A 14,420-nucleotide genomic window follows, 5' to 3' on the forward strand; every position below is an offset into this window, starting at 1 on the left:
TGCAAACTGATGGCGGCGAATTCAGAGCCTGGTTAACGTGTTGCCTGAAATTATAAGTACACTGACTTGGCGTAATCGTGGAGAGCCGGAGATAAACACAATCGATTATGTTGTATCCGCGACCTACCGGCTAGTAGCCTGAACACAGTGGGTCGGCCTTCAGTGACGCAAGTAACTCGTAGTCAAACGGGAGTCAGCCAGAACGGCGACCTTATTTTCTGATTCTCATGCCTTTAGCTCTTGACAGATGTGAAACTGTAGCCTTCCTCTTTATAGGGAGACCGCTGTTTTGTCGCTCGAAGAACACTTCAGTATACTGCTATCCAGCCTTCACTGTGCAGCCAATGTGTCACAAGTTCAAAAGGTCGATAAAACTGATTGTTCTCATTATGGACCAGTCCAGACTAAGACCGTTTGGGCCAGTCTGGTCACCTTTCTTGGTCCGGGGGCGGGCACTACACTTGAGCGGTTTGGTGGATGTCGCAAACCTATCTAACCGTCCGTAATCTGACACTACGCGGACGGCAAGTTATAAATTATGCATACACATTCTCTTGATGGTCTAACCCCCCTCTTACAGTCCATAATCGGTCACATCGGTCGCACGGTGCTTACGGAACAGTCACCTTTTGTCAGCCTCAGTGCGCATTCTGCCACTTGGGAAACAAAGATGCCGCGAGGATTTTCGGACAGGTTGAGGGTGGGATTTTTCGCTCAGGTAGGTGTCATTCATGCAATTATCGTTTTTTATTCTGTGATGACGGGGCATCAGGAGAGGCCCTTTGTTCTGTGTCCTATTAGAGAATCCGCGCAAAAATGGGCAGAAATTGTAGAAATAACACCTAAAAGAGTAACTTTTCTATTCCTTCGGCAGTACTGTGTGTCATAAAAATCGATATTGGTCAGCAGTTCTGGAGCTCACGCTACGATAGAACTATACAACAAGTGTTAGGTACGTTCCCAGCAGAATTCGGAAACTGACTTGACAGATAGCGAAGTAACCTGTGACAGCAGCCTTAGAGAGCGAACCGGAGGGTCCATATGGTCCGCTTGATATAGATTAAACAGACTACGAGAATGTCAAGGTCACATTTCCGGTTTCACTGTGGTTCTGAAATGCCGATTTTGAGGTAAATACAGAATAAATAACGGATAATCTGATCGGTGATGGGCAGATGAACTAAGGGCTTTGGCCTTTCCTGTCGGCGTGATCTGTATGAATCAAACTGTGGTGAAATCCCAAGCCCGGCAGCTATGAGGCTCAGACAAACAAAACTTTCCGACTACTTATAAGTAGTCAGGTAACTTGCGAATTAGTCAATCACTCACCACAAGAAATTTCAAATTCTTGTTTGTCGTACACCGAATGAGTTGGACAAGCATAAATGTTTCGCTTTTTCACACTTGAGGAAAAACACATCAAGATATTGTGCGTAAGAAAAAAGCATTATTGAATTTTTCACTGGAAAGCCCGTCTTCATTGTTAATTGGGAATGCCCTTATCTATAGTTCTCACCTCCAGAACTCACTTTGCGTAATAAAACCCAAAGGCTACAAAAGTGAACTGTTGAGCTCAGGCTCAGGTAAGTTGGTCCATTGCGTACGAGTTTTCAGCGGCAAGAAAAAGACTGTCGAAAATCAGTGTGCAAAAAGGACACCAACCCAACCGACCAATAGGATCAAAGAAAGAAAACCACTAGAAATCGGAGGTTATCCAATCAGCCAATCAAGTGGAATGAACCAGCCCACACAGTGAGGAGATAACGGACCGGTCAGAATGGCTTGCCGACCAGACCGACAACAGGGCAAATTAGCGGAGAAATGTGTCACTCAGACAATGTGAACTGATGTGGATTGGCTCCCGCATCTGAGTTATTGATCCGTCCAAATATTAGGATTGATTTGCACTCCACAAATCATGGGTGAACGAAACTGTGGCAGTAACAACGACTTTACGACAAGCACGCTGTTCTTACAGCTGACTATAATGATGATGATGACGCGGTCAATGCGAGACTACCGGACACTGACTTACAGTAATTCAAATATGGCACGCCAGTCATGGACACTGGAGTTTCAACAAGTTAAAGGTGTGTACAGTGGCGGAGGAGGGATGATAGTTATGACATCCTCGGCTGATCAACCTAACTCTTATCTGAAGAAGACCGTTAAAGGGGACATGAAGGGCGAGCACCCAGCAGCTACCTCATCGGCGCTGAAAAACGGCTGTCGAGGATGATACTAGTGAACGGAAGAAGGCCTTCGCTGCACAGTTGTTTCTTAGAGAAACACCAAATGAACAGTTACAGACTATTGGACAGGGAAGCAAAACTCTCATTTGCATCTTGTTTACAAAACTGAATATCCATCTTCTCCTTGGGCGTGTCTCCTTGAATCTTCCTGGATATTCATTGACTGCTTCTCAAATGCAAGCAAAGCGATTCCACAAATTTCGTGATAGACCTCACTTTTCAGGAGACGCGTAGGGGATTTACTAGAAAACATACTACTCGCATGCCCCATCAGTAGTATCCACCGTTACCCAGTAGTATTAGAAATGCAAACTACAGATTAGTTGGCTCAAGTTTTCGTAATCCGGACAGTGGGTTTCGACAACCTTAAAAGCGAAGGCCTGAGTTGTTCTCAAGCAGCAATGTAACTTCACGTCAGCCTCATTTTTATAGTAAAATGGGCGATGTCGAAACGTCACACGGGATTGCAAGGTTTGAGGGCGACTTGAACCCAGTTAAGAGTTCACCAGAATTGAGGGATCCTTGAGAGACGAGCGTTCTTTTGAAGTGATTTGGGGAAAAGAAAAGAACACCACTCAGTGAATAGTGCTCACAGGTAAATGAGATTGAAATGCTCCATTTTCAAATCAAATCAAATGAATCTCTCGTTTATAATAATCTACAACTGAATGTGCTGCACACAGGCCCACTCATGTTCCAATTAGCACGATACTCGAGATATCGCAGTATATTTTATGAAGTGAACTACTCACCAGGTTGCTGAAAACTGTTCGCAGCCTACGACCGGTTTCGCCAACTTTGGACGGTCGTGGGCTGTCAAAGAGTTTTCATCAAAATTGTGAGTAGTTTCCTTCATTGGGAAAGAGATTGGAATGACTTTCTATTCGAACCTTTGGGATTGTGACTAAGAAGTATGTAATATTCATCAGAAAACCTGAGGGAATGACGCGCTGTCGAATCGTCAATCTACAGTTATTGGAGTGGCTGTGATGGCTACTTGTCTTTCCTCGGTCCATTTTACGTAGCTGGAAATCCCAGAGAGAAAGTGGACTTTGAAAAAAAGGACTTTTTCCCATTTTACTGGTAGGAAAGCAGATAAGTCCCATTCAACACGGGTGCGCAACAATACTATACAGTCCGAATGACCAACATTCCGTTTTGTCCTGTTTATCCGGTCGAACTATCCGGAAAGGCAAGAAAAATGTGACCTGCAGATTCATCAACCGCCACGGCCAAAAACGAACGAAGCGCACGGCTTACGAGCCATACAGTTTGCCGGTAAATGTGTCTCATTCAGCAAAAACGTGGCAAGCGTACTGTATCCAGAAATCAGTTCTTCGTACAAACTGAGGGCTCGCAGCCAGTGATCTTGCACCCTCGGTGTTAGCAGACGTCCAAGTCCCTAATCCGAAGGCCGGATGGCGAACAAAAACAAATGCAAATCAACCAATCGGAACCAAAACAAAATAACCAAATTTATGCAAATCGAACCACAACACACTATGAAATCCAAGCGGACCAATAGAACTACATCCGAGCAAAAATTCTGACAAGATATCAGGTTGAAGATAACGAACAGCGCTTTTGAAACCACAAGCACTGGCGAAGCTTTCGATAGCTAACTATCAAACTCAGTGGACAAATCAAACGCAACACGATCACCAAAGTTGGTCCCTTTTCTCACGGAATGAAGTGCACGGTCAAATTTTTCGTCAGATGCTTTACTTTTGAGCGACAAAAACTACTTTTTGGTGTTCCTGTTCAAGCCAGTTCGTCCGTGATCACTCTTCCAGGCGATAACCAAATTGTTCCTGTTTTCACAATGGAAGCTACCCACAAGGTTGCTGATAGCTCTTCGACCGCCCAGTTGAGTCTCTCGTGGAAACCAAATCGATTTTCAAATGAGCGTATTTCTCAAATTGTTCCTACTTCTTCAAAGATGGTTCTTCATTTTACTTCATGACTAACTCACGACTAACTCTTCCAAAGCACTGTACACACCTCAAATTTCGATTGTACAGTCAAGCTCTAATCATCGAAAGCACCAAGACTAACATTCGTCAGACAATGAGTGTTCTGGGCCTCCATATTCTCGTAGAGCCCTCACGATCACCCTGTAATGACTTCACTCAAATATGTTCTGCTGGTGACCATGAACTTGCTTGCTGGCGACTGGAAGGACTGGGTTGTACATTAAAGGTGTAACTCACGGGTCTTTTTTGCTTTGATCCGGCAGGCCATATAAGTCACAAAACGCCGAAAAAAATTTTTTTTTGGGGGGGGGAATATTGCTTTTTTTGGGAGGAAAGGTTCGAGTTACATGTTCATTTCAAAACAAAAAATAGTTCCCCTTTAGAACGTTGTTCGCTGAAAGCCTTGTTCAAATGTTTTTTGGAAATAATATACTACTGATTAAATCTACTTGATTTTTAGCAAAATGACTCGATTCCAGTGCATGTGAAATTAAAAACCGGTGCTGATGATGTAAATAATGTTGGGAGGGTAGTGGCAATCAACGGCAAGCGGTGAGTTTTTGATTGACACACCCACATTCCATTCTTATGCACATATTGTGAACTTATTTCTACAGCAGGTAGGGCGACTTATCTCATCACTAGCATTTGTCCCATCTGGGAAACGGCTGCCCCTATAAGGGATCGCAAACAAGATGCCGGCTTGGCTACCTCGGCCGAATATTTTAAAATTGACACTTCACTATATACTACTGAATAAAACCGAGTACTGTATATGTGGGTTAGCACGTGCAGTGCAGTCAATCCAGCTTGCATTGTCATACTTCGTTCTCTCCAATGTAGACCTCTGTTGTTGACTCCACAGGCTACATTCTGGAGGTATTAATATTCTATAATGTAACCAGAGGTGACTGTGGAATATCAGGTAGATCTTCCTCAACTACTATCGTGTCGAAAACTCCCAGTCGTCGCGAACTGAGTTTATCACAAATCATCACCGTTGTGGAAAAGATTCTTCCCTAAAAAATCCGGGCCCCCCACCAAAGAAATTGATTGAAGGTACAACAGGTGTATAGGTGAGGCGACAATATCATCGCGGCTGGCTTGGTCTCTTTGACCGCTCACAATGCACATCAGGTGCTTGTGTTCCTCATCTAATTTGTCCGGATGTTGCGAGGTTGAGAACAACAAACATAAGAGAAATACCCCCATTTACAAACCGATTCGATTTTACGGAGGACTCACTTTGAACTCAGGTGAATCTTTCGTTTATGGTGTTTTTGAGCAGTTGAACGGGCTGCACCACGTATTTAAGTTGGTACGATATTCGATATACCGTGATGCATGTATAGACGTAATGCACTACTCATAAGGTTGCTGAAAATTCGTCGACTTCCCATGATCGGTTTTGCCCTACTTGGGGCTCATCAGGTAAGTGCAGTCTCAGTGTTTCTGCCAACTTTATGTTCTACTTGAACACAAAATGGCGCGAAATACACTCATTTGCCATCCAAATTGTTTTTGCTGGAGATTCAACTGCAACCGAGCCGAATCTCTTATTTATGATGTTTCTAAAAACATCATACTATCTAGACCATTAGGTTGTTGGAAACGCAAGGAATGCGTTCACCTGATTGGATCCAAGAACGGCGAAACCGTTCGTGGGCTGTCGAAGAATTTTCAGCAACCCAGTAACCCAGGTGGCTAGGTGCTCTTCCTTGTATCGCGCTGGGATTCAGCCTGAAACTGTATTCTTAGACTCTATTTCTACCAACAATCGGATATTTCTGCCTAAACATCTCATCGACTTGTCCATTTGTGGTACATGGCAGAACTCTGATTCCAGTTAGGATTCGCCCTGCCATAAGCACAAATCATTACCGAGTCTTGTTGACGATGGGTTGCTGTTCAAGCTGATTAGTTGGTTCAAACGTTGGTCTTTGTCGCGGTTTCACATACTAATTTAACCTGAAATGTGCAAGGAAATATTCCCGTCTAGATTCACATGTTCTTAATGTGCGCACTTTCTGAATAAAACTCTCTGAGATCTACCGATAAACTCCTTTAATGTCCTAGTCTATTATCCATAGTTGGGCGCAACTGATTCCACACCCCACCCGTAAACAATAACACTATTTTGAACCACAGTCCACTTAATGCCTTCTTATTGCCGTGAACCCCGGTCTGGATAGCCGATCGATAGCCTGATGCGCTTGACCAAATCAGAAAAATTCGATGAACGTGCGAACCGGCTGATCCATTGATCACTGTCGCGTATAAGCGGGTCAAAAAAGTGATACTGAGACTACAACTCATCTGTCAAGGGCGAGCGAAGAACAACCAATGAAATCTGTCCCTCAACGGAAACGGTTATTTCATTGGCTGTTATGTAGCTCCGTTGCGTTCGGAGCTGGTACTCCTAATAAACGCTATGTTAACTTTAGAAAGGTAAGTGGATTAGGTAGATGGAGAAGTGAGTATTTCAAGTGTATGAACAAAAAGCAAGCCGGGGTTGAGGCGAAGCATGAACCAGTGGCTTTCCAACAGAGTTACTGAGGAGACACGCTCCCTGTCACCCATGTACTCCTAATCATTACGACCGATTTTTCTGTTGGAGTCCGTCTCACATGTGTCTTTCCGTAATCTTGAGAAAAACTGTCAGAAAATTTCCGTGTTTAATAGCTGAGACATAAATAAGAACATGAGGCGGCCTGGTGCAGCACATTCAGTTGCCTGAGAACATCACAAACAAGAGATTCAGCTGAGTTCCAAGTGAGTCTCTTGCAAAACCAAATTAGTTTGCAAATAAGTGTATTTCGCTAATTTGGTGCAATCTGGGTTCAAGTGGAACATGGGGTTGAGGGAAACTCGGGGACAGCGCCTACCTGATGAGCCCCAAGAAGGGCGAAACCGGTCGTTGGTTGTCCACGAACTTTCAGCAACCTTATGAGTATTTCATTACGAATATACATGTATAACGATTTGACTTGTTCGTCTGACTATTTTTGAAATGCATTTCACACCGGTCGAAGCATGTCCAGGAGCCCTGCAGAGTTCAGTTCCAAAACCTAACCTCGGAGCGCAGTACATGTGAGCAGTAGTCCATCATAAATCGTTCTTAAAGTAGTCAATGGCACTATTTTCTCCTGGTGGGATTACTCTGGTAAGTCCACCTCAAGAAGGAGAAAAACTGGATTCAAGTATATATTTGTAATATGCTACTCATAAGGTTGCTGAAATTCCGTCGAATATCGTAGCGACTGAAGCATGAGGCGGCCTGGTGCAGCACATTCAGTTGCCTGAGAACATCACAAACGAGAGATTCAGCTGGGTTCCAGGTGAGTCTCTCGTGAAAACCAAATTAGTTCGCAAATGAGTGTACATTCGCTAACTAGATTCAAGTATCGCTCATATTAGAGCTTATGAGCAGTGCATATCCAATGACCTTGCCGTGGTTTGAGCTCCAGACATCTGAAAAGCGAGGGGGCGTGTTACCCAATGGACGCATCTAAATTTTCCTGTCCAAACAGGCAAACTTGTTCACTCTTGGTCGATATGATTGGTTTGCTCTATGCCTCGAAGCACGACCCAGTGACTGTCCTCGTTTATCGATCGATTGGTTTATCTGTCAAAATCGCTTTATTCAAAGGGCATCCAGGCGTATACAACTTTCCCCACGCATGCTTAAGAAGATCACCGTGGTTCGGTACCCTCCGTTTTATATGTTATAAGAATACCACGGAATATATAGATATGTATATCTATATGCATATGTATATATTCGTATATATCTCTAATTTTGTTTCTCTGTATTTCCAAAAGTTACCATGAAATATGGGGAGCCGAAGAAGCGGACCGCATTGACGGAATTCGTGAGTGCTTCTTGTTGAAAACGTTTTCGATTTATTATGGATCTTATCGTTAGAAGACACACGCAAGCACATGTCTACTTCCCCGTGCAGTAAAAATTTACCCTTGCGGTATGGAACTTTCGGGCAACCCGAAAGAGGTGAGATAAAGTGTCAGAAAGTTCAAGCGTGACTAAAAGCAATCGAAGGAGGAATGAGTTAGAACCGCGGACTTTACAGGTCCGTAACAGTTGAGCTATTTCTAACTCGGGCATTAGTAATGAACATACAGTGTACACTATGAGATGTGGAGTAAGGTACTGAGAGAATCCGATCCACCAATTGGATGTGTACTTTAATAGATGGATTCATTACACTTCATTGGTCCTTCTTGTGAACCGAGTTAGATCAAAACTATACTCTGATCACTTGGTTCACTCCAATTGAAGGTGTCCTTTCTCACCAAACCGCTCAACTGAAATAGGAACAGATTCTCTAGAAGCTGACAGACTAAACTTGGTAAAGGCCCTGTTGGGCGGGTCCCCTGGGCGATTTGTTGCTGGAGGGGGGATCCCGATGACGCAAACCTGTTTGAAAAGTCTCTCTTGTTACGTTTCTAAAGAAAAAAGAAATAACCTTCAATAGTGAAACACACACAAGTGGTGTAATCGCACCACGATACTTTCAAATTTCATCGATGCGAACCAGCTCAGTGTGATGTGGAGTAACCTCCACAAGACACCCCATCTGTCTGTAGTCAAGGTACACGCAATATCGTCTTGGATATTCAACTCTAGCACACTAAATAGGCGCTCATGGTATGCAGTAAAAAGTATGCTGCCTCAATTGATTCCCCAGCAGTCGCAAACGAAGATGAGTCATTTCAGGAAGGTTTGTTCCTTGAGAGGATGTCTTCGTGCTTGCTAAAATTTCCTCCATAAGGGAAACATTTCGTCCATATTCCCTCGAGGAGGCCGAGTTTTCCGTTCGGAGAATAATGACGCTTTAGGATGATTCTTCTATACTTTGATTATCTAACCAATGAATGTTCACTCATAGACGAGACCAAATTCAAATTTCCCGAAAACCGACAAAAGTCAGTTTGAAAGGCGACAAAGTTCTCGGGTCTAGCAAACACTTTTAAGACGACCTGTGGACCGTGTGGCGAGCTACTTTCAAGAAGGTCAGCTTCCAACCACTGAATGCCCGGAATCTACCGAGACTGTCAGCGCCGCTAGATGTTGACCAGACAGATAACGCCCCCTAAATATGCAGCGCTTCACAGCTTTGTATCTGACCCAGACAGCGAGTCAGCGTTAGTCAAGGTCAGACAACGCCCCCGCAATATGCAGCGCGTCGCAGCCTCGTGCCAAGGCCAGACCGCGTGCGTCAGCATTGGACCAAGTGCAGACAGTGTCCTTCCAATAAATAGCCTGAGACCGTTGTACTTTTCGCACTCGCGCGCAGTCGCGCTCTCTCACTCGCATGTTCGGAATGTAGTGGTTGATTTCCATTCTGAGTCTTTTTTCTCTGGCACTAGGCATTGGAGCGGGTCGGCAGCAGATACCACAGACTGATGAATCAGCAGATATAACAGGTACAATGATCCAGGTAAAATGAACCACAAAGAAGGAGAAGTTTTTTGAAGTCTCATGAGTTTTTTTCTGTTTTTTTTCCTTACTAAAACAACTTTGTGTTTAAGTTTCGCTGCCTAATGGTGGACAACATTTTGATAGCTGAGTTGTTCCGGGGTCATTTTATCAGAACCTGGAAGATGGATGCCGTAAAATGAGAAATTTAAATACACAAGTGGGTCGATAACTCGAATAAATCTGGGAAGGAGAGATATCGCCGCGTAGAAGCGAGTTGCATCGCGGTTATGTCCCGGTGGGATAAAATTAGCATGCTTCAGCACTTATAAGGTTTCTGAAAACCCTTCGATATCCCATGTCCAGTTGCGCCTTTATCGGGGCTAATCAAGTAGACGCAGTCCCCGTCAACCTCATGTTCTACTTGAACCCAAATCTCATAGAATTCGGATCATCTGGTCGTCTGCTTACCAATTTGGTTTTTGTCGGAGATTCAACCGTGACATAGCTGAATCCCTCGTTTATGATGTTCTTTGTCAACTGAATGTGTTGCACCAGGACGCCTCATGTTCCATTTGCTACGATACTGAAGATATCCTGGTACATGTATAGAAGTAATACGCTACTGATAAGGTTGCTGAAAATAGGTCGATAGCCCACGATCTGGTTCGCCCCTCTTGGGGCTCATCCTCGAGTTTCCGTCAACTTCATCTAATTGAAACCAAATTGCACGGAATCAGCAAAATGCACTCATTTGCGAACAAATTTGGTTTTGCAGGAGGCTCACTTGGAACCCAGCCGAATCTCTGGTTTACAGAATGTGCTGCACCGGACCACATCATGTTCGGTTGATGAAGGACATCATAGGCGAGAGATTCAGCTAGGTTCAAAGTGAATTTCTCGTATCACGTGATCAAGTGGCTGTGGTCCTGCTCCATCGCTTGTCTGGCCACCAATCAAGACGATCTTTACACTGTCTGCATTTTCCAAAGCTAGTCCAGGAAACCTTGGCATATCATTGTTAATTTCACGCGCGTCAACTTCATTCTCTTATTCATTTGCGGGCGCGTTTTTCCCCAAATTTAGAGTGGATTCGTGTCATGCCGGACCCGAGATTCGGTTCAACGATAGACTTTCAAATGCCGGAATTATGCCGGAAAATGATCCTGACTGCAAACGAAACGGTACCCAGTAGCCTTGTGCCTGAACTAACGGTCAGTTTTTTTTTAAAAAAAAGAAAAAACTTACATCTCAGTCTAAACCTACCTTGATATAGTTTTCATGACAGAGTGCTCCTTTGGAAGAGGTTGAAAGACTATCTTGCGAAACTTGCCAACAGTTAACAGTCGGGAAGTAGGTGATTGCTATTACTTTCAGGTAATTAGTTCCAATCAGGGGCAACCTGGATCAGCATTTCGTTCAGCAACCCTCAGGTGCCCAGCTACCATGCCATTCAAAGTTAGCACGAGGGTTTAGATACTGCCAGGTCACTAAAGCATAGACCGGGGAAGTCGAGAGGCAGAGGTCGGGTTCGAACCAGAGGACCTTCCGGTCAATAAGTCTGCGCTCTAAACACTTGAGCCTTCTCGCGTTTTGTTGATCTTTTTGCGTTCTTGAACACACTTACGTGGCAAGATAGTCCCCCCGCTGAAAAAAGTTTCCCTATTCAGTTCACAGATGGATCCATTAGGAAATCAATAGTGTTACTGATGAGTAGTTAGTTCTATTGGGAGCAAAAATACTGGGCTACACGGGAAAGGTAACAGTGATATATGGGATCCTGTACAGTCAAACTTTCGTTTGTGCTGTCTGGCTTTTGCACCCACGGGAATTACGGAGAAAATTAACAATATGTATTTTTTGGGGTCGGACACCCATTCTTGCTGTTTGATTGGTCTATTTAAAACACTAGCTGGCGATTCGGAGGTTTCTGAGTGGTGATCATTGATTTTCTCATTATCTGGCCGTCAAGTCACTTCATATCTTCAATAGATATTTCATTTTGTCAGTGAAGGTGCTGAAAAAAATTATAAGCTCTGCTTCATCATCAACTGTGCCCATCTCACAAAACTCAGAGTTTCAAACTCTAAACTTTCCAAACAGTGGTTGAGTGTGTCACGAGCGACCAATCAACAGAGTGGTTCGTTCGCATTTGGGGAAGATATAGCGTGATTAGCTAATATACACTCATTTGCAAACTAATTTGGTTTTTCGAGAGGCTCACCTGGAACCCAGCTGAATCTCTCGTTTGGGATGTTCTCAGGCAACTGAATGTGCTGCACCAGGCCGCCTCAGGTTTCAGTCGCTACGATATTTGAGATATTGCGATACATGTATATCTTTGTACTGTACTACTCATAAGGCCGACGGATTTTCAGCAACCTTATTAGTAGCACAATACAAAGATATAGCGTGACTTTTCCTTTAGTAACGGAAGCCACATCACGTGTTCGCATATTGATTGATTCGTCGGGCGATGACCTCTCAGAAGGAAGTTTCACGCATCCATCAAAATGATCCCTCCTTCAAGGTGGCTACACATTTAATGGTTAAATGGGAATAAACAATGAAGTATACAGTAAAGATTGGTGAGAATGTTGGCAAGAGCCCTCCCACCAAGAAACCTTTAGACACATTAGGAACGCCACGAATACGAACCTATGTACTACTATACTATTATATTATATACTACTATATACTACTATATCCTACTACTCACTACTATATTATATAGTGCTAGCATAAAATTAATCTGGAACAGTAATTTTGAGCAGAAAGATGATGCAGATCCTGGGAATTTAGTGAACGACGGCAGATCAAACTCAAACAATTGAGTAACAACCGACCAACTCTTTCAAACACACGAAGAACTAAGCTCTAATTGATCCTGATCAGTCTCGTTTGGATCAGTTTGACGGACTTACCGGATAGCGAAGGTCACGTGACTCAATTTAAGTCTTCGGCTTTTGGGCTGGAAACTTACTCGGGCACTTGATAATGCTTAGGCCAGGATAAAAATACGCTTTAGACAAATTGCTTTTTACGCACAGATCGGGATTATAAAGGCGAATTACAACATTTAATGCCCGTGTAAGGTAGATACTACTGATGAGGCAAGCGAGTAGCGTGTTTTCTCGTAAATCCGCTTCGCGTCTCTTGAAAAGTGAGATCTATTACGGAACTGGTGGAGTCGCTTCGCAGCATTAGCTTGCATTTGAGCATCAGCCAATGAATATCCAGGAAAGTTTAGGAATATACGTTCAAGGAGAAGATGGATATTCAGTTTGTGTAAACAAGATGCATATGAGAGTTTTGCTCCCCTGTCCAATAGTCTGTAACTGTTCAGTTGGTGTTTTCTGATAAACAAATCCTTAGCGAAGGCCTTCTTCCTTTGCGGTGCCCATTAAGTGTGCATATTCAAAAGCGCAAAATATGTTGCCTACTAAGGGCATAAGGTTGACGGAAACACGGGGACCGTGAGCAAAATTACAGACCCCAAGAAGTGCAAAATCTGCAGTCGATAGGTTTTCGGGGGCCATATAAGTAGTATGTTCCGTCATCAATCAATGCGACCACATGTCGAAAATTGAACTCGGACGGGCTTTGAAAAAAACATTAAGCTAGGAGAAATATCATACACGAGAGATTCATTTGAGTGTCTCATTGAAAACTTGCCAAAGGGTGTGATTCGTTCGTTGTAATATTCGTTCGCATGCATCCACCCAGTTGCAATGGTCTCTCATGAGTTGCCGCCTGAAGATGAGTCACAAAGCATACTCAAATTGCAAGTCAACCTTTCGGTCACAAACCAAGAGTTGATTAAACTGATGAATGGTGTCGCGCCCAGTATAACCAGTGGACGTCTGTTTCCAAATCTCTTCTCTCAGCTCATGAAATTCGTCGCCCCAGAAGCTGCCGATTTGGACTCGACAAAGCACTGGAACAATCGGATGTACTGTCAAGAAGACAAAGCCTGTACACCTCAAGGTATCTTGGCGATGCAGCCATGTATTGCTAAGCGTGGAGTTACCGTCCCTGTCTACGTGTCATTTCCCCATTTCATGGACGCGGATCCACGCATCTCCGCGCGATTTGAAGGTCTGCCCAAACCCAGTAAAGAAAAACACGGAATTCATTTGCTTGTGGAACCCGTGAGTTGGTGTTAGCTGTGGTGCAAGCGTTTTGTTTTAAAGCTATTTTATGTTCCCCACAAATACTGGAAGACCTTTGTGTTCCATCTAGGAACCTTGCTTCGCACTCTCACTTCTCAGTATGGCGAGAATTGTGTATCCCTTGAACGCAGAGCTGTTAGTTTGCACATTGTGTTTACTTGATTGTTTCCCTTCAGACGAAGGACACCCTAGTTACGGTGTTACTGGGAGAACGAGCTCCGAACGTAACGGGACTACATATTAGCCAATGGGATAGCCGTTTTTCGTTGAGACAGATTTGATTGGCCAATATTCACTCGCCCTTGACAGATGAGCTGTATTATTCGTATCACTTTTTTGACCGAAAGTAATCAATAGATCAGCCGGTTCGCGCGTTCATCGACTTTTTCTGGTTTGGCCAAGCACACCAGGCTATCAATCGGCTATCCAGACCGGGGTTCACGGTAATAAGAAGGTACAACAAGTGTGACGTTTCGAGCCAACCCTCAAGTACGGGAAAACTTTCGTAAGACTGTTTCATCGGACAACTAAACCGAGTAACGAAAGCAATTAATACCTGGGTGGACTGTGGATAATGTTGACGGAA

The 14,420-nt window shown here is 43.8% G+C and overlaps 1 protein-coding gene across 1 annotated transcript; it reads left to right on the top strand.

Annotated features, from left to right (window-relative positions):
• Positions 1 to 580: 580 nt before the first annotated feature.
• T265_14854 (hypothetical protein) lies at positions 581 to 13,813 on the top strand (the record flags this gene model as incomplete). Its single annotated transcript, XM_009175548.1, has 5 exons — positions 581 to 718; positions 2,848 to 2,991; positions 3,029 to 3,090; positions 8,048 to 8,097; positions 13,389 to 13,813. Coding segments are annotated over 5 exons (729 nt in total), but the record flags the coding sequence as incomplete, so codon positions are not given.
• Between the last annotated feature and the right edge of the window lie 607 nt (positions 13,814 to 14,420).

This window comes from Opisthorchis viverrini, assembly GCF_000715545.1.
Source record: "Opisthorchis viverrini unplaced genomic scaffold opera_v5_275, whole genome shotgun sequence".
In the NCBI taxonomy this organism is placed as follows: domain Eukaryota; kingdom Metazoa; phylum Platyhelminthes; class Trematoda; order Opisthorchiida; family Opisthorchiidae; genus Opisthorchis; species Opisthorchis viverrini.